General features: G+C 58.7%; 4 protein-coding genes across 4 annotated transcripts; 1 reads left to right on the top strand and 3 right to left on the bottom strand.

The window, feature by feature from the left end:
- Positions 1 to 119: 119 nt before the first annotated feature.
- Positions 120 to 12,616, bottom strand: QBC33DRAFT_588857 (polyketide synthetase). Its single transcript, XM_060431565.1, has 6 exons — positions 8,593 to 12,616; positions 8,507 to 8,556; positions 5,872 to 8,376; positions 5,084 to 5,790; positions 3,231 to 5,027; positions 120 to 3,134 (listed from the first exon to the last, which is right to left on the bottom strand). The coding sequence occupies exons 1-6, from the start codon at positions 12,595 to 12,597 to the stop codon at positions 184 to 186; spliced, it is 12,015 nt and encodes a 4,004-aa protein (XP_060282842.1). The 5' UTR covers positions 12,598 to 12,616; the 3' UTR covers positions 120 to 183.
- A 538-nt stretch (positions 12,617 to 13,154) lies between these two features.
- On the top strand, positions 13,155 to 13,903 carry QBC33DRAFT_473988 (uncharacterized protein). Its single transcript, XM_060425222.1, has 2 exons — positions 13,155 to 13,319; positions 13,391 to 13,903. Exon 2 carries the CDS (start codon positions 13,419 to 13,421, stop codon positions 13,785 to 13,787), a length of 369 nt encoding a protein of 122 aa, XP_060282841.1. The 5' UTR covers positions 13,155 to 13,319; positions 13,391 to 13,418; the 3' UTR covers positions 13,788 to 13,903.
- Positions 13,904 to 14,092: 189 nt separating this feature from the next.
- QBC33DRAFT_541601 (uncharacterized protein) lies at positions 14,093 to 14,922 on the bottom strand. The gene has a single exon (XM_060428178.1). It carries the CDS (start codon positions 14,609 to 14,611, stop codon positions 14,129 to 14,131), a length of 483 nt encoding a protein of 160 aa, XP_060282840.1. The 5' UTR covers positions 14,612 to 14,922; the 3' UTR covers positions 14,093 to 14,128.
- A 357-nt stretch (positions 14,923 to 15,279) lies between these two features.
- QBC33DRAFT_541600 (uncharacterized protein) lies at positions 15,280 to 17,320 on the bottom strand. Its single transcript, XM_060428177.1, has one exon. The coding sequence runs from the start codon at positions 17,135 to 17,137 to the stop codon at positions 15,659 to 15,661; it is 1,479 nt and encodes a 492-aa protein (XP_060282839.1). The 5' UTR covers positions 17,138 to 17,320; the 3' UTR covers positions 15,280 to 15,658.
- Positions 17,321 to 19,052: the final 1,732 nt, after the last annotated feature.

Raw genomic sequence — 19,052 nt, 5'->3', positions numbered from 1 at the left:
AGTCACATCATAGGTAGCTACTTTCGCATGCGCGTGAAAATAAGTGACAAAAGATCCTCGCAGGTACCAAAACGCCCAAGTTAACAAAACTAGGTCTATCTATCTACCAACCCTGCGCCATCGAACATACAACAAGTGAAGCACTCCAAACCGATGCCTCCCTCTAGGTACCTCGGTACCTACCTAGTCCTCCTTGCGCAACAACAGCTTCTGTCCGATCAGCAGGCCACCACTCTCGTCCGCGTTGCGCAGAAACTCGCCTACCAGCGGATTCATGCCACTCCGCACAGCGCCGTCCACCCACTCGCCCATGGGCAGCGACTCCAGGTCAGCACCCCCGCCCTCGCGGTGCAGCAGGTCCCGGATACTCTTCACCGGGATGACCTGGTCGCCGGCATGGTGCAGGTACTCGACGCGGGCGTCGGCGACTCCCGGCACCTGCAGGACTGAGCGGCCGATGCCGGCGGCGGCGTTCTCGAGAGACACGAGATCCACGTAGCCGGTCCAGCGGCTCGAGTCCGGGAGCGCCCCGATGAGGGACCCGTACTCGAGGACGCTGGACAGGACGTCGTCGCCCGCCTCGGCGCCCATGATGGCCGACGGCCGGTGGATGAAGACGCGCAGGCCGAGCTGCCGGCTCGCCTTCTCCAGGAACACCTCGCTGGCCCACTTGGACGCCGCGTAGCCGTCGGCGAGCCCGCCGCCGCCGCCGGTCTGGACGGGCGGCGGGAAGGGCATGAGCGACCCCGGGGCCAGGGTCTCGGACTTGTTGAACTTGCCCGCCGTGGCGGTCGACACGAAGTGGAACGGGATGCGGCGGGCGGCCGCGAGCCGCACGAGCTCCTTGGTGGAGGAGAGGTTGGCGGTCTTGAGGGAGCGGTACGTCTTGAGGAAGGAGACGTCGGCGCCGTTGTGGATGATGGCGTCTGCCGAGCCCGAGATGGACTCCGTCTCGTCTTCCGATAGCCCGCAGCGCGGGAGGGAGAGATCGCCCTTGTGCAGCACGACCTTGGGGGAAGAGGTCGCAAACTCGGCCAGCTTGCTGGTGTCGCGGATGGCGATGCAGTGTATCTTGCTGACGTCGGGGGATTGGACTAGGAGTCGGAGCAGGGAGCTGCCCAGGAGGCCTGTCGCGCCGCTGATCACCACGGTTTTGGGAGACGTGTGGTTTTGCACTTCTACTGCTGGCATTTGTTGTGTGCGGGTTTCGAGAAGGTCGTTGGGGATCGCCGTTTCGGCCTCCCAGTCGATCGCGGTGTCGGCAGCACCTGACGAGAGATCCTGGATCATCGCTGCCATGGTGCCCAGTGTGCTGTTCTCAAACAGCTTTATCAGGGGGAGGCTGGCTTGGAATCTCTGGTTGATGAGCTGTCGCAGCTCGATAAGCAGCAACGAGTTGCCCCCGACATGGAAAAAGTCGGAAGCGGCGTCGATGCGGTGCACCTCCTGCACCTGTCGTGGCAGCGTGTTTCGCCAGACCTGAGCCAGTTTTGACTCCGTCTCTGTCAGCTCTCCTGTCGATTCGGGTTCCCGCGATATGCTGGGAACGGCAAGTCTCTGGAGGGCCCTCCTGTCGATTTTGCCTGATGCAGTTAGCGGCATCGAGCGGACGGGAATGATGGCCGCGGGGCGCATGTACTGCGGCAGGGGCAGCGAGGCGGCGAGCTTGCGGAGGAAATCTACCTCGTTCTCCGCCGAGGCGTCGTCTAGGAGCGACATGGCCGCATGCGCAATGAGGAGGGCTGGTTCTCCACGAGGCGTGACCACCACCATCTTGACCCGTCCCTTGGCTGCATCCAGGATGGACTGCTCGATATCCTGCAGTTCGATGCGCAGACCTCTGAGCTTGATCTGCGTGTCCCCCTCCATGCGACCGATGATCTCCAAGGTCCCATCCGGCCGGAGGACGCCCTTATCACCAGTTCGGTACATCCTGGTCCACCCGTGTTGAATAGCCACTGACGATGGCAGAGGGTCCGTCAGGAACTTCTTTCGTGACTCCTCGGCATTGTTGATATAGTCCATAGCCACACCTGCGCCGGCAATGCAGACTTCCCCGGACCACCCGACGGGTAGGATGCTGAGGTTCTGGTCCATGATGTAGACACCGTAGTTTGGCAGGGTCCTGCCGGCTGGAATATGTGGGCCATGGTGGTCTCCTCGGCTGAGGTCCAGCTCGCTCGAAGACATGGAGCACTCAGTCGGGCCGTAGGCGTTGAAGAAGCGGAACTCGCGTCCGAAGCCGCCGCCGAGCTGGCGGAAGCCCTGCAGCAGCTCTGGTGGGAACTTCTCACCACCGGCCGTGGCAAATGTCCAGTGCGTGCTCTTGGAGAGGCTGGTGGCGCCATGCCGGAGCCAGGCCAGATATTCGGACGGGGTTGCGCTGGTGTAGGTGATGTTTTCTTCCAGCACCATCTTGGCCACCGCAATGGGGTCTTTGCGGAAGGCCTCGGGAACAATGACGAGCGTTCCCCCGTTAGCCAGGGCCATGAAAGTCTGGTTCAGAGACATGTCAAAGCCCACGGAGCTCTGCTGCAAGACCGTCTCGCGTCCGAATCCATGCGTATGCACCAGCGCCTCTACGTGGTTGCGCAAGCTACCGTGGGATAAGACCACGCCCTTCGGGATTCCCGAGGTGCCACTGGTGAAGAGGACCGCCGCAGGGTCGCTTGCTCGGGCGGGAACTGGACGGCGGACTGGTGTTCCGTCGTCCTGGAGACGGAGAACATCCAAAATGGTGACATATGATGGTGAGAGCCCTAGATCTCCGGTCTTGGCAGCCGTCGTGGTGTTGGCGAGCAGCGCAGAGCAATTGGACTCTTGAATCATGACGCGGAGCCTCGCTGGTGGGATGTTGCAGTCCAGGGGCGCGACGACGGCGCCGACCCGCAGGATGGCAAGCAGGGAAAACGCAAAGTGGGGAGACGGCTCCTGGAAGACCGCCACGACCGATCCTGGCTTCGTGTTTGCCCTGAGAAGCGCGGACGAGATCATTTCGACCTGTTTATCGAGCTGTTGGTATGTCCACGATTTGCCGTTGCAGTCCCTGAGCGAGGCCTCGTTCGGGTGCTTGGCAATCATCTCGTCGACGCGGTGCACCAGAGTCTCGGGCCACGAGGAAAGCATGCTGGGGCCTGCAACATTGTGTGAGTAAGGTGAGTTACTTCATCAGGATCTGGGCTGAGGTCATAGACGTAGATAGGTGTCTTGGAAGATTTGGGGGACCTTACCCTTCCCAAGCTGGATTGCATTGCTGACATCCTGGCTTGAGAACAACGACACCTGCTGGAGCTGCTGCTTGCAAGACCGAGACAAGTCGACCAGTAGGGCGAAGTACATGTCCAGCAACCGAGATGCATCGCTGTCAGAGTACAGGCTCCGCTGAACCATGAAAGTGACGCGAGTTTCGCCTCCCGGGTTCTCGATGATGTCCAGGGATATGTCATAGCCGGATTTCGGAAGCTCCATCTCCTTGACTTCCAAGTCGGCATTGTCGAACCGTCGCTTCTCGCTGACGCCCTGGCGGTAGTTGATGAATGCCTGGAAAAGGGGACTGATGGCCGTCGACCTCTCGCAGCTCACGTGGTCGAGCAGCATATCGAATGGCAGTCTCGAGTTGGACATTGCAAGATAGGCTTTCTTGCGCGTGTCCTTGAGCACCTCCTCGAACGACTGCTGGCTGTCCAGACGGAACCTGAGCGGCAGCAGGTTCAAATACATGCCGATGCTCCCGGCGACTCGGTCGTCCCAGCGGTTGGCGTCGGCCATGCCGATGCAGACGTCGCTGTCGCCGAAGATCTTGAACAGGAGTACTTGCAGCACGCCCAGGTGGAAGTGAAACACGTTGGCCTTCTGGTTGCCACACGCGTCCTGGATCTGCCTCGCGAGCTGGGAGCCGATGGCACGGCTCACCGAGTTGTGCGCGTACGCCGCGAGAGGGGTGCGCTTCGTCGCCGCCGAGAATGGGAGCAGAGGGAGTGGCGAAGGCGGCTCCGCGAATTCCGTCTTCCAGTACTCAATCTCCCCCTGCATGGCGCCCGATGCCAAGTCTTCGCGCAGCTTCTCGGAGTAGGCCGAGTACTGGTATGCCGGTTTGGTGACAAGGTCTTGACCGTTGTAGGCTTTCTGCAGGTCGTCCAGGAGGACCTCCAAGCTGATGCCGTCCATGATGATGTGATGGGCCCCGACAAGGAGATAGCTCTTGGTCGGCGACAGGACGAGGAGGATGATGCGCATGCATTCGCCGTCTTCGATGCCGTAGACGTGGTTCTTGAGGCTTTCGAATTCGTGTGCCACGCGTGATTCGTCGGCGAGGGGCGCCGTCTCTAGGCGCAGATGCGACGTTTCCGAGATGGCCTGCACGGCCCTCTGGTTCTCGTCCACGAAGAACGAGGTCCGGAAAGATTCATGGCGCGCCGCCACCTTCTGGACTGCGCTCTCGAGACTGCCGAGCCTGACAGTGCCGTTGATCATGAGACATATGGTACTGTTTGCCATGGTCTGGTCGTCCATCAGGTGCTTCTGGAACCAGAACCGGGATTGGCCAGGGGATATCGGCAGAACCTTGTCGAAGGACGGTGTGGAGACATCTTTGGAGTCTGCCACGGAGGCAGAGGTGGCAGACGAGACCTCCCGCTTGTCCTGCTCGTCGCCCGAGTCACTTGGGCGGGACGAGTTCTCGCTGGTCTGTGGTGGGGTTTCCGACGAAGGAGCAGTATCCGGGATCACCTGCGGAGTCGGATCGGACTTCGCTGCTTCGGGACTCGGCGCCGAGGGGCCGTTTGGACCGGGCATCTGGCGAGAAGGCATGTTCGTCACGGCGTGCTCGAGCAGCTCTCCGACCAGGCCGCCAGACAAGATCTTGAACACGGGGATTTCGGTCTCGAGCTCCTTGAGGAACCAGGAGCGGATCTCCACAGCGACCAAGGAGTCGACACCGAGATCGTCGATTCTCGATGCCAGGACCTGGGACGCCTCCATGTCGGCTGGAATCTGAAGCATGACACGGAGCTTACGGATAAGGGCGTCTATACAAGGTCAGTTATGTTCTAGAGTGCCCGCCAGGGCAGATACGCTCTCTCACCTTGCACAATATCGTGAGCCTCGTCCTCCGTGGCGGCCTCGGCCAGTCGGTTTTTGAGAGACACTTCAGCCGCTCTCTTGGTCGCCTTCTTGTCGCCGCCTCCGTAATCGCCCTGCAGGCAGTGTGAGAAGCGGGGGAACTTGGGCCAGCGGATCGTGATCTCGTCCATCCCCGACGTCCTCAATGCCGTCATGATCTCGGGATTCCGCCCAGACAGCGGGTGGGACGCCAGGACGGCCTCGCCAAAGCAGAGGTGAAACTCTCTCTCGGAGAGTAGCAGGAACCCGACCTTGCGGGAGGCCTCGTGTACGGCTCCTATGAACTTTCCGCGGTTGATGTATCCCACGCCCATGACGGCGCCGATGTGGAGAACCGACGCGGCCAGTCCTTGGCTGCGCCGCTTGTTGGCCAGCGCCGTCATGAACGAGTTGGCGGCGCTGTAGGCGGCCTGTCCACGGTTTCCGGCGATGGTCACGGCCGAGGAGAAAAAGACAAAGAAATCCAGCGCGTCTGCACGGAAGATCTCGTCTAGGTAGATGGCTCCGTCGACTTTGGGCCCCAAGACCTTGGTCATCTTGTCGAGCGGCATCTCGGCAAACGCGACGTCGTCGAGAACCATGGCGCCGTGGGCGACGCCCGCAATGGGCGGGAAGGTCTGGCGTATGTGGTCCACGAGTGAACAAAGAGCTCCCTTGTCGGTGATATCGCTTTTTCATTCACACCGTGTCAGTTTACTGTAGATATAATATGCTCTTATTTTTTTTTCTTTGGTCCGGGAAAAAACTCACTTTGCAAAGACTTCCACCCTCACCCCAGCCTCTGTCATGAGGTCCAACCACTTGGCATCCACCTTTGGGTTGCGGCTTGTGAGCACAATGTATCGCGCTCCGTGAGACGCCATCCAGATGCAGGTGGACTGCGCCAAGTCGCTCGTCAGCCCAAACATGACGTATGTCTTGTCGCTCTGGAAGCCGACGAGGCCGTCGACGGTGGAAACCTGTACGGGAACTGTTGCCGGAGAGCCGCTGCTGCTCCAGTCCAAGATGGCCGGTGCGACTACCGCGTCGACTTCGGATCCACCGACCAGCTTGTCCAACTTGATGGACGGCAGGGAACCCGAGTCCCCGGAAAGGGCCGTGTTTTTCAATGCCCACTGCACCGCGCTGTTGAGCCTCGTGCTTGGCGGCGGCGTGGCGACGATGAGATTTCGAGCGTGCTGTAGCTCCTGTATCCCCGCGGGTGTCGTCCGAAGGCACGAGTCGGGCAGGGAGGAGGCTATCATTGCTCCCAGCCGCCTGTTGTGGGCATCCTCGGAGGCATTGATAAACACAGTGACGCCGGGGGGCAGCAAATGCCGGATCTCTCTCTTATGAGCGTAGGGGCTCATTGCGATCCACGGGCCGTCCGTGGCTGGTGCAGACGAGGTGCTGAAGAAGACGGTCACGTCCAGGAGGGACGCAGCCTCGACAATGCTGGATGCCATTTCGCGGGAGGGCTCGTGGAAGAGCACCGTCGAGTCCCTCGGGCAGACGGACAGCATGTTGTCGACACGCAGCAGATTATCCAGCTGGGCTAGGAATCTGGACTCGCTGCCCGCAGGCACTTGGACCTCGACCACGTTCTCCGGATCGACCAATGCGTACGAGCCGTTGTTAGACGCAATGGCTACCACGGACTTTGTCGTTGCCACGCTGGTACCCAGGACTAGGTAGGACGGCGGCTGGAGAGGCGTTGCGAGCACGGGCGTCAAGAGCGAGTGGCTGACCTTGATCACAACGTCCAAATCATCTTCGGCCGCAGCTTGCGAGCTGGACATTCTGGCTCGAAGTGAGGCATTATGAACGAGAGCCGGCTTGGAAGAACCGAGCGAGAGGTTGAGCGGGGTAGTCTGCGGGTCTATGGTCTCGTATATTGTTCGCCTGGACGCGTTGTACCGGTCGTTGGAGGCACTGTCGTGATAGACGCGAGAAACCATGAGCTCCCCGTTCTCGATGGCGAGCTCCTGCTCCTGTGTCCACAATATCTTGTCGATGCTGCCGTCCTTCTCCCACATGGCGCCGTAGCGCAGGCGGAGGAGCGATTCCAGAAGCTGTCGCGCATCGGGCTTGGTGCCGCTGTCCAGGTCGAGGACTTGGGCGACCAGGTCGGGGTTCTCCAGCAGTACCGTCCGGATGAGGCCGACCGACATGTTCATGTACGGCTCCTCGAGCCTGCACCCCTGCGTGATCCAGAGGAGGGTTCCGTGCGTCTCGAACAGCCGCTGCATCCCCTTGAGCGTCTGTTCCGAGAGGTCACGGAAGATGGGCTCGTCCAGCTCCGTCAGGCATAGGATCGCGCTGCTAGGCGACGTCTTGGCAGCAACCATGTCTCCGAGCGTCGTGAAGACGCTATACTTCACTCCGAACGGCCGGATCAGCCGAACGATTTGGCTGATGAGCCGGCTCGTTCCCAGTTTCTGGCCGCCGATGAGCACCAAGTCCAATTCCTCGCCGACTGCCTGGATGGCGGGCGCCGAGAGTGGCTCGCGGAGCGACATGAAGCGGTCGTCGACGGCTTGCGTGGCCATGATGCTCAGAGTGAAGGGCAAGGGGTCGAGTTGGGGGGTGGCCGTGTCGACGCCCGAGAAGCCGCACTCGAGGAGCAGCTTGTGCCACTCGAGCTCCGACACGCACGGCGACAGCTTCCTCCCGTCATCCTTTCCGAGCCACCAGCCCGGGGTTGCAGACATCAGAAACCCGGTTCGCGTCAAGTGGTTGTTGGTGACTTCCTGCATGACCAGGTAGCCCCCCGGCTTCAAGAGCCGGCGGGCATTGGTCAGGGTCCGGCGGAGATTGGTAGTCGCGTGGAGGACCAGCGAGGCGACCACCAGGTCGTACGAGTGTTCTTCGTATCCCTGTGCCAGGACGTCCTTCTCACAGTCCAGCGGCTTGAAGATCATCTTGTCGCCGAGGGCGTGGAAGACTTCCTGGGCGGTCTCGAAGAAGCTCGTCGAGATGTCGGTGAAGGTATACGAGTCGAACGAACGGCCAATCTCGCTCATGATGAGCTTGGTAGCCCCGCCGGTGCCCGCGCCAATCTCGAGCATCTTCATGCGAGGGTGCCGATGCACGAGCTGCTTCACGGTCCGGGCGAGGAAGGTGCTGAACTCTCGCAAGCCCAGGCCGACCTCGTAGAAGCGATTCAGCAGACCATCCTTGGTCATGTGCTCGAGAATCGTCGTCTCGCCCCTGAGGACAGCCGGAATATTGTCACCCACTGCGAGGGCGAGCTGGAGCTCTGTCTTGTCCGCGAATCTGTGTGACAGTCAGCATCCCTGGTGACGCAGAATGGAGAGGCGAGAGAGAGAGAGAGAGAGAGAGAGAGAGAGAGAGAAAGCAATGGAAGGGAAGGTCCGTCGTGGGACGAGGGAAGGACGGGGCTTACTTGGCTTTCAAGGCCGCGATGTCCTCAGGGGTATCAGACAGCCACTTCCTCTGGGAATGCTGTCTCGTCCCAGTGGTGGCAATGACGTCCTCGTAGGATTCAAAGAGACACTTGAAGTGCCACTCGAGGTTCATGGTCTCTCGGACGCTCTTCGGGAAGAGGGCGGTGATGCGCCGCATGTAATCGATGACAATCCTCTCCATGGCCTCGGCAAACTCGTAGTCATCGGTGGTGGCCCTGTAGCCGCCCATGGCCACCTCGCAGTTCGGGTTGAGTAGCGCCCACCTGTGCTCGGTGAAAAACTTCCTGTCCGCATCCGCCGTGGTCTCGGCAAAGACGACGACCTGAACGCCCTCCATCTGGACCAGGCCGGCTCCGTCATGGGTGTAGATGTCGACGTCGCCCTGGAGTTGCTTCGAGGTCAGAGGGTTCTCGGTCAGGTGCGCGCAGGACGTCACGCTGCTCTCGGGCTGGAGATTCTGCTCGCAGAGCCCGACGTTGACGCGGAAGCTCTTGATTCCGGTGGGGACGTGCAGCTGTTCGAGACTGCCATCGCCCGGGAAGCAGTAGGCCAAGAATATGCCCTGTAGCGCCGTGTCCAGCAGGGCCGGGTGGAGCAGCATCTGCACCGGCTCGTCATCCTGTGGAGGCACCGCGATCATCGAAGACGAGTAGTCGAGCTTCCTCCGAAGCGAAGAGAGCGTCCGGAATTGTCCGCTATAACCGTAGCCAATGGGCTCCAGAAGGGAGTAGAACAGGTCCTCTGGAACGGCTGAGAGGTTGGGAGGATCGTCGTTTCGGGATGGCAGCCATCGCGCATGCGTTTCGCCCGTCGTGACTCGGAGTTTCCCGGTCGCATGGGTAGACAGGCGTTCCGCCTCGACCTTGGTGGATGCGTGATAGGAGAAAGAGGCGAGATAGCTGCTGTCGCCCTCCTTGGCTATGCCATGCAGCGTAAAGAGAGTCTCAACGCCAGCATCGTTGTCTCCAAAGACGAGCGGTTTCCCGATGCTAAAGTCCTGGATCTCGATCACGGCGATCTTCTTGTCGTCGGGCACCAGGCGCCTGGCGGCCTCTACCGCGGTGGCAATGTAGGCTGTTGCCGGATAGACGACCTGTCCCTGAAGCTGGTGGCCGCGGACCCATGGCATCTCGCTCAGCTTGAGCAGGTTCTTCCAGCGAATCTCGTCCTCGGTGACATCTGTCGTCCTCGTGCCGAGCAGTGGATGCGGGGGGTTGTTGGCGATGGCCTTGGCTCTGGACGTGCGAGACTCGTGCCAGTAGAGCCTCTCATGGTCCCAGTGGTATGTGGGGAGGTCTTTGAGGAGGCCCCGGCTGTGCGCGCCGGATGCCGTCAAGTCCACCGTGCGGAAGTCGACTGTCGCGGGAGAAAACCGGGACCAGAGGTCGCCAAGAGCACTGCAGAACGCATCGACGTCGTCCTTTCCACGGTGCAACAGGCCCACATAGGGCACCGCCTCCCCGTCGCTGCTCCCCCGAAGCGTCTCTAGGACGGGCCCCTTGAGTGCCGCATGGGGACCGATCTCGATGGCCATGTCGAATGGGCCGTGTGCAGCAGCGGCAGCCTGGACGGCCTGAGAAAAGAGCACGGGCCGGAGCAGGTTGTTCACCCAGTACGGCCCGGAGAGATCGCCATCCCCCTCCATGTTGCCGCGCATTTCCGTGTCCTCGTAGGTGCTGGAGTGCCACACAGCGTCTCCATCCCCCGTCGCGTGTCGAGGCTGGATCTTGCAGCCCCTGAGTGCGTTGAGGAACGCGCCTGCCACTGGCTTCATGTGCGGCGAGTGATATGCCTTGTCGACCTTGACGACTCTTGCAAACTTGCCCTCATCTTGGAGGATCTCCCTCGCCTGCTCGATGGCGTCGCTGTCACCCGAAAGAGTGACGCCCGTGGGCGAGTTATACGCGCCTACACACAGACGACCCTTGAACATGGGCAGGTCGCAGAGCTCGTTGGCGTCCTCTGGAGATGCCCCGGCGGCCATCATGGCCCCAGGCTTGTCGGACGTGCAGAGGGTCGAATAGTAGCCCCGGTAGTAGGCGACCTTGACCGCCTCTACTCGGGTGATGTAGCCCTTGGCGTAAGCTGCGGCAAGCTCCCCGGATGAGTGGCCGACAATCGCCTGGAAGCTGACGCCTGCGCTGCGGAGGAGATCACACAGGACGATCTGGATCGTGGTACTGAGAGGCTGCGCGTACGCGGCTTCGGCGACGCGAGACTTGGAAGCATCGCAGGTGAGCTGTTCCACAAGCGTCCAGTCGGGGCGCTCTGGCTTGGGCAGACGCTGGAGCTCCCGATCGAGGTCCTCGACCATCTTTCTGACATATGGGCTCTTCATCAAGGCTCTGCCCATGGTGGGCCACTGTGCGCCCTGGCCGGTGAACACGCCCAGGATGCGGATTGGGCGCGAGAGCTCTTTTGAGCGAGTGCCGAGGCTGGAGCCACTGTTTTGCTCCGACTGTGCCGCCAGGAGGTTGTCAATCTTGGCCCGGAGGTCGGCCGCCGACCCCGCCGGGATGCTGGCCCGAACGGCGTGGTAAGATCTCCGAGCATACAATGTGTAGGCGAGATCACCGAGATCGAGATCCGGGTGAGATGCAAGGTATCCCGAGTAGTTGGACAGGACCCCTCTCAGGGCAGTTCCAGAAGCAGCTGAGAAGTTGAACGGCGCGAACTGCGGAGCAGGAACAAGCTTGTGGTCCCGTGAGGAGGTGGGGGGCACAAAGTTTTCGACAATTACATGCGAGTTCGTGCCTCCAAAACCGAAACTGTTGATGCTCGCACGGCGTGGAACGCCATCCGCAAGGGCCGGCCATGGCTTGGGGCTCGTTGCGATCTCCAGATTGGTGTAGAATGGCGCGATGTTGGGATGAAGCTTGTTGAAGAGCAGGTTGGGCGGGATGACGCCGTGTTGAACTGCGAGAGAGGCTTTGAGAAGGCCAGCAAGACCCGCTGTGCCCTCGGTATGACCGATGACGGTCTTGATGGAGCCGACGTAGAGCGGGTCGCCGTGGGGGGACACCCTGTCGCCGGGCCGAAAGAAGGCTTTGCTGATAGCCTCAGCCTCCTTGGGATCACCTGCCGGAGTTCCAGTTCCGTGCGCTTCAAAGTACTGGCAGCGCTGACTGGGGTCCCTTAGATCCAGCCCGGCCTTTGTGTACGTCTCCTCGATGAGCTGGGCTTGTGCGGTGACGCTCGGCATAGTGATCCCCTTGGTCCGACCATCCTGGTTGACTCCAGTCTCTCGAATGATGCACTCGACCTTGTCTCCGTCTGCGAGCGCAGTGCTGAGACGCTTCAAGATCACCGCAGCGACTCCCTCGCCGCGCGCGTACCCGGCCGCGTCGGCATCCCACATGCGAGACCGGCTATCCGCCGACAGCATGTGCAGCGAGCTCTCGGCAATGTACTGCCCAGGGCCCAGGATCATGTTGGTTCCCGCCGCGACAGCCACATCTGAGTCGCCGCTTCGCAGCAGCTGGACTGCCTGGTGGACTGCGACTAGGCTGGAAGAACAAGCGGTATCGATAGTCATACAGGGTCCATGCCAGTCAAAGAAGTAGGAAATGCGATTCGACACGATGCTCCGGGCGGTTCCCGTCGGAGAATAGGTTGGCACAGTATCGATGTCGCTATTCAGATGGTCGAGGTAGTCGGCACACATGAGTCCGACGTAGACTCCGGTACGAGAACCTGCCAAAGATTCGAGCGGGATTCCCGCCGCCTCAAGCGACTCGTACACCACCTCCATCAGCAGACGCTGCTGGGGGTCGATGGCGGCCACCTCGACGGGTTTGATGTTGAAGAAGCCCGCGTCGAAGTGGCGGTGGTCTTCGTCGAGGAAATACGACTCCTTGACATGTGAGGTTGCGTGATGGGTCGGCTCCGGATGGTAGTAATTGTCGACATTGAAGCGAGTCTCCGGAATGCGCTTGAGCACATCGCGCGGCTTGAGCAGAAACCCCCAGAGCTTGGATGGGCTGCTCGAAGAGCCCGGGAAGCGCATGCCGCTGCCAACGACGGCGATGGGCTCTCCCTTGCCAGGCGGAGCGGTGTGATGGGCGGTCATGGTGGATGAGAGATGGTGGTATAATCAGTCTGAAACTTGGTGTTGAAACTTGATGCTCACAGCCCAGTGGAGAAGACGCGACCGTACAACCGTACAGAAGGACAAGACAATGATGATATCAACAATTAAGACACATGTCTATTTCCATACTTCACGACCGTCGGGGCAATTACTCGATTGTCTCCTTTCTACTCAACTATTAACGTACAAATCCTCATCCAACTAGTAACGAGCACCCAAACGCCTCACCGAAACTTCCATACCCTGTCTTCCATGTCGGCTTCCAGCAGAAGCATGAGCACGAGCAGACGAGAGTATTCGGAACGGAAGATTGTCGGGCGAAGAAGCTGAGTCCAGATCACGCCCTCATCAAGTAACATCGGGACTTTTTCTATCCATTATGGCAGCCGAACCCCCGAACTCGGGACTTATTAATAGTCGCTAAAGCACGTCAGCTTCAGGAGGAGGTGGAAAGAGCCGAAGTCATGCCTCAAGAAATATTAGAAGCGGTGGGCTAACCATCCGTCTGACCCACATTCAATTCTATAATACCTAGTCCCTGAAAATATGCATCGAAGATAGTCCCCGCAGCCATCCCTTTTCAACTATCATCGCCCACCAACTGGTCGGCCCAGCGAGGTCATCTCTCGGACAAAAATCAACATTTCTTCGGGCCCATAGAGATAGAGACAAGAGTACCTTGCCTACCTGCTTCAGCCACGGTAAGTTCCATCGGGCAATGACACCAGTTTCCCTGGGGCAGTGTGTTCAGAGTCCTAACCGTCCTTCCCAGGAGCGTCTCGCACTTCCCTCTCGAAACCATGTCGGCGCGCGTGAGTGACGTCTTGGGCATGGTGCTGCTCGGCTTCAACGTCCTCTGCATCCAAGCCCACATGACCGACAGGTTCACGCCGGGCTTCTCCAGAAACCTCGCGGAGAAGCTGCCGCAGCACAACAGGGTCCTCTTCCGGTGGGCGGGCGTCTCGGACTCGACGCTGAGGGCTTTCTTCATCAGCCTCAATCTACTGTTCGCCGTCTTCCTCGTGATACCGAGCTACCGGACGCTCGGGCTGAAGATTGCTGTTGGCGGGTGCTGCATTGGGTTTTACTCGGACTTAAAGTTGGGGGAGAGCCCGATCCCCCACCTCATTCTGTTCGGGTTGATCGGCAGTGCGCTGTATCTGGCATAGACAATGTCCTTGGTGAGGTCTATGACCGGGGCACTGGGATAATTATGTGCTGTGTGATGCTCGGGCCTAGGTGAGCGGGCCTGGTAAATCACAGCCACGCTCATGTAATTACCTTGGTATTCCCATCAGGCATCTTGGTGATAAATCAACGTCTCCTAGCCTGTCATCGCTACATCAGCTACTCTGTCGTCTCTTTCGTCGTGATTACGGTCATCTATGAGCTCACACTCGGCATCCAATCCATTCGCAGCACCGCTCCTTCTCCTCCTCCTCCTCCTCCACCACCACCATCACCTCCTCCTCGCCCTCCTCCTCGTCCTCCTGATTATCATAATCATCCATCACAGTGCCTCCAGCGCGGCGATGATAAAGCACAGCCAAGCCGGCAAGTCCGTAATCAACGCCCGAACCCAATTCATCCTGAGCCAAGCCTCCATCGAACTGACAACATTCCCCTTCGGAACGCCGTTCTCGATAGCTGCTATCCGGCGCAGAGCCATCGGAACAAAGAACATGTGTGCAATGCTGAAAAACAGACCCCATCGGTACCACGTTGTCGAGACAGGTTGTTGATCCGCAGGGACGAGCAGGTTGAGAATGCCCAGAATGTAGTTGGCGGGGTAGAATATGATCAGGACCCAGCGCCAGCGATGGCCGCCCCTGGTCCACCAGGCGGGCAGGGTGGAGTTTGCCAGTGTGCGGATGGGGGGCGTGACCCAGGTTCCGAAGATCAGATGCTCGTCGAGGGCGAACATGAGAACCATGGAGGAGCAGAGCGCCGGGCTGAGGCGGAGAAGCCGGATGGAACTTGCGGCGAGGGCCATGGTTGGGAGGTAGGTAGGTAGGCAGGTAGGTAGGTAGGTAATATCGCCCGAGTTTACAAGGTTGACATGCTTTGGGATGAAGTGACCTTTGAACGGTAGACGGCTCTGGTCATTATCAAAGGGGTTCCTTGTTGTTTTGGTTCGTACCTAGGTACCTTGGCCCTACCGCTTCCAAGAGTACATGCAGTGCACCTTGAAATATCGTGGATGATGATTGTGCCATACAGCTCCTACTCCGTATCTATGTGGCACGATCACCTCCCACTCCGTACCCATGTGGCGCGATTGAATGCGGGATGTTCCGCCTTTGGAGGTCTGGGCCCGGGTTGAACAAAAAGTCCCGACTGTGGGGGCAGCAAGTCGGACCATTGAATTGTCTTGGAGCAACATGCACAGGTGGAGTCACAGTCAGCCGTTTGGACATGCAGTAAGCCGCCCCGAAGACGCCTGGGCGGCGTGGCAGTGACAACTCGGCCCATGATTCCGTCTCCCAAGCCCGAAGATCAAGAAGATCCGGAACATCCTTTTAAGTTTTGGCCCCCAGAAAGATGATCTGATCAAAATCTCACACAAGAGAGGTCTTCAACTTGCAAACAAGAAGACCAGTAAACATTATAGGGTCTCAAAAAGAAAAAGGGCTTGAAAAAGGGGAGAGGGATCTGCATGTCTATTGGTCTTGTCTGTGGTAAAATCTACTCATAGTTCAGACCCGTATTTCTACCCCCCGCGTCTCGACTCTCCGATTATTCCCTTGGCAGCCAAAGTTTAATACGTGGTATGTACCTACCTTAGCTTGTACAGTATCAGTGCAATACTTCTCGTGCAGTGATTGGAGCGTGTCTTGAGATGTCCCGTCGCCTTGGGCCATGTGCCATGAGCCATGTGCCATGAGCCATGCCTGACCGGCACGTTTTGGAGCAACTTTAGACCTGTGGCTGCTAAGGGGATGAGATGATAAAATTGTACAGTATATCGTTTGATTCTACTGCCAATTGGAGAAGCTGCCTGCTGGCCAGGTTCGCTTGACAATATCGCACGTCGATCCCCTTAGACTGGCCTGTAAACAAGCTCATAAAGCCTGCGAATCTCTTCCCTCAGTTCTCTAATCCCTACCCTATCTAGCGGCCCTTCCCCGCTTGCCGCCCGTCTCAGCACGAGATCGAGGAGCTCGGGGGGGATCGCATTGTTGTGAGACCTCAAGTTGGGCTCGCATCTCTCGTGGCCAGAATCGTCCTCCCAGTCATCCGGGTAGCCGAGCAAGCGTCCAATCCTCTCTATCAGCCGAATCACAGCCTGGGTGAGAACGATGATCTGCAAATCTGGGTCCTGTGGTATCGACACCTCATCCGTGTGAAGGAACGAGATTGAGAAGAGGGTGATGGGGCGACGTGTGGCGAGCAACGCGGCCCGGATGGCGGCGAAGGCGTCTCGACAAAAGTAGATGAGATTGGCGTGGCAGGAAAGCAACAGAAGACTCGTGGGCATGTCAAGAAGGGCACTGGCACCGTGAGACGGGTCATGAGCCACGGTTAACTCGGAACTGCCGTCGGACTGGCTTGCTAGTCGCGGCTGCCGACTTGTTGCCGCCTCGGACACGGGGCCCCTCGGATCCTCGCTGTCCATCCCATCGGCCGGGCTCAGCAGGCTGGTAGTGCTCGGCTTGGGGTGGTCGTGCGAGCAGTGCATGGCGTCGTGGGTCGGCCCCGTAAACCCGAGAATCTCGACCAGGAGCCGGTGGTATGTCTGCAGGCCGTGCATCATGAAGACCACGGCGTCGGAGAGAGAGGTATGGGTCCCGCCCGGTGGTGTAGCCAAGCCCGGGTGGATGTTCGCATCCTTGCTTGCCATCGACCCCACGACGCCCAACTGTCGGTACAGTTCCAGATTCAGGTTCGACAACTCCTGAGTTGAGTCCTGGCGCATCGGCGGGAAGCGGCTGTAAGCATTGACTGTTGCCGTATCGACTGCCGTGCCTTCGTCGGTGAGAGTGATGAGAGTTGGGATGGATTGGGCCAAGGACAGATCCAAGGTTGGGTCGAGATAGTGCTCTGCTGGCCTATCCAACGACTCATCCTCGGGGGTGGCATCCTGGAGAGCAATGTCAAAGAACTCCAGGTACTGCACGCCTTGCAGCGTTGGATCAGGCGTGTCGTCGAGGTCATGCCCCGACCAAGTGTCGCCGTTCGGGGTGAAGCCCCCAGCGGCCGTGTGAGATGTACTGGGCAAAGTTGGTGAGCGTGTTGGTTGGGGTGGGTTGGAGCTAGCTGTGCTTCCCCGCTGGTCCTTGTCTGCTCTCTTGGGCCTGCCCATGCGCACCGATAAATCGATGATGCATGTTGCACCCGCTTTCTGACACCTCTCGCAAGGAGCCCTAAGGTTTGGGGATCGTATGCACCGCAGCTTCTGGCCCTTGCACCGGTCGCACGCCAGCTGATGGGGTCGTTCTCTTCTTGGAGGTTTTACAATCCCCGGCCCAGGTTTGAACTCCGAAAAGCAGCTGCCGGTGGAAGGGTCTGCACGCAGCATGCTTGGTGTGATAGAGGTCTGAAAGTAAGACGCGAGAGAGTGTAACTCGGAAATAATTGGGCCGTGCGTGGAGGCACTCCCGAGAAAGAAAACGTAAAGCGACAGGGAGCTCTTCGCGGGAGGGTTGATTAGGTAGGTAATTGATTAAGTAACTTTTTCTTTTCTCATCTTGGGGCTGTATCCTCCCCAAAGGAATGTGCGGCGCGGTAAGCGCTACAGGCTCGCAGCGCTGCAGGCTTACAGCGCCGCACATTCCTTTGGGGAGGACAAGAGGGGAGAATCGGCGGCCAAAGTTGTAAATATGGATTTCTGCTTAATCTTTGGTGGGGCTTTTGGAAGTACGAAGTATGTCAACATATGTGCAAATTGCGAAATCTACCAATCAGACGTTTTAGTTACTCTAGGTGCATAACAAAAGCAAAGCTCTCCGCTTTTCGCAACCCAAGCATTGCTCAGCACTTAATCGCTTTGCTTAAAGATGACAGCCATGATGTGGACTTTATTCTATGAATTGCCCATGTGTGACTTCCCGCCGCGAATCCTGCCATATGCCTGCACCAACGGTTACCACCCGTCTATGTTCACCTGGCACTGGTGAGCACCACAGCCATAAGAACGCCTGAAAATCTGTTATCTTTTATACAGGTAACCAGTGTCGCAACAAGGTACGATTGTGCCGCAGCGATAGGTGGGCGCGGCACAATGGCTCCAGACCGGCGTTCCTGGTGTGACCCTGGCTGACCACCAGCTGTGACCCTGACCGACCAACTATGACCCTGACCGACCGCACCTGACTGACTAGATGCATCCACACTGCATAGGAAATATAGGTCATCGTGGTTGAGTACCATTGGATGGTCGGACCGAAAGAGGAGCGGGAGTACTTGGCGCACCTCGTCCTACGTCAACCAGCTTCAGCTGAGAGCGCTTGTGCAGGCCTTCGGAAAGCTGGTTAGATGCGCGGCGCGAGCACGACATAGCGCATCCGAACCGATATTTTCACGTCTCTAATCATTCGATTCGACGGGCCCGAAAAATTGCAGAGGGGGCGAGGTAAGTCAGGGCCTCATGGAGCTATACCTGGTTCTTTCAGTGTTTGTTCGCCTTGCCATCAAGCCGCGCCGAGCATATGTCCGTACTGTTGCTGGTTTCGCGCCACCCGGTGCCAGAATAATACCCATACAAGTGATAGCAGGCCCTAGAACAAGGCTCCTACAGAGTTGGGCAACGGGGAGATGGTTGCAAAGGCCACTCGTCCAACCCAGAGCACTGACTGTTCTTCGAGTTCGGAATGTTCCGGTATGGCTTTAAACTGCCGATGCACACTCGCTGAGACTAACTCGGTACGCTGGCGGGATGTATTGGCTTCTGAACTTTCCCACTGCACCATGTGCGGAATCTCGGAACCCCCTCCTAATTCGCTTTTCCAATTGCCAATTCGGTATAGCTATGTGCGAAATCGGAGCCCTCATAGTAAACTTCCAAGTCTTACTGAGGTTTGGAAAGGAGTTTCGGACGCACGGACATGAGACGCACGGAGCGCCCGTAATTGACCCCAGAAGTTTGTTGCCTGACCTTAAACGCGCCTCAGCTTTCAACTCCTTTTTCACCTCTCCCCGTAAAAAACAAATCACATATATCGCGGCAAGTCTAGTTGCTGACCGGAATGATGTCGGGACACGGCGCAGAGAGTCTGGCGCCGCCATCCGACGTTGCCCTTAGGCCCGCAACACCGAGCCGCAACACGACGCCAGCGCGTCCCTATCCTCTCACAAGCGAGCTGAGACGTCGGGAAAAGACCTTTATCGACTCGATCGACCTGGACGCTAGACAGAGGATACGGCGAGAGGAGCTTCTTAAATGCCAACTTCAAAGCCCCCTAGGTCCTTCTTCGCCTTCGTAAAGATATCAAGGT

Source organism: Phialemonium atrogriseum (assembly GCF_030411735.1).
Source record: "Phialemonium atrogriseum strain 8032-3 unplaced genomic scaffold QBC33scaffold_15, whole genome shotgun sequence".
In the NCBI taxonomy this organism is placed as follows: Eukaryota; Fungi; Ascomycota; class Sordariomycetes; order Cephalothecales; family Cephalothecaceae; genus Phialemonium; species Phialemonium atrogriseum.
This window is presented reverse-complemented; position numbering and strand designations above follow the sequence as displayed.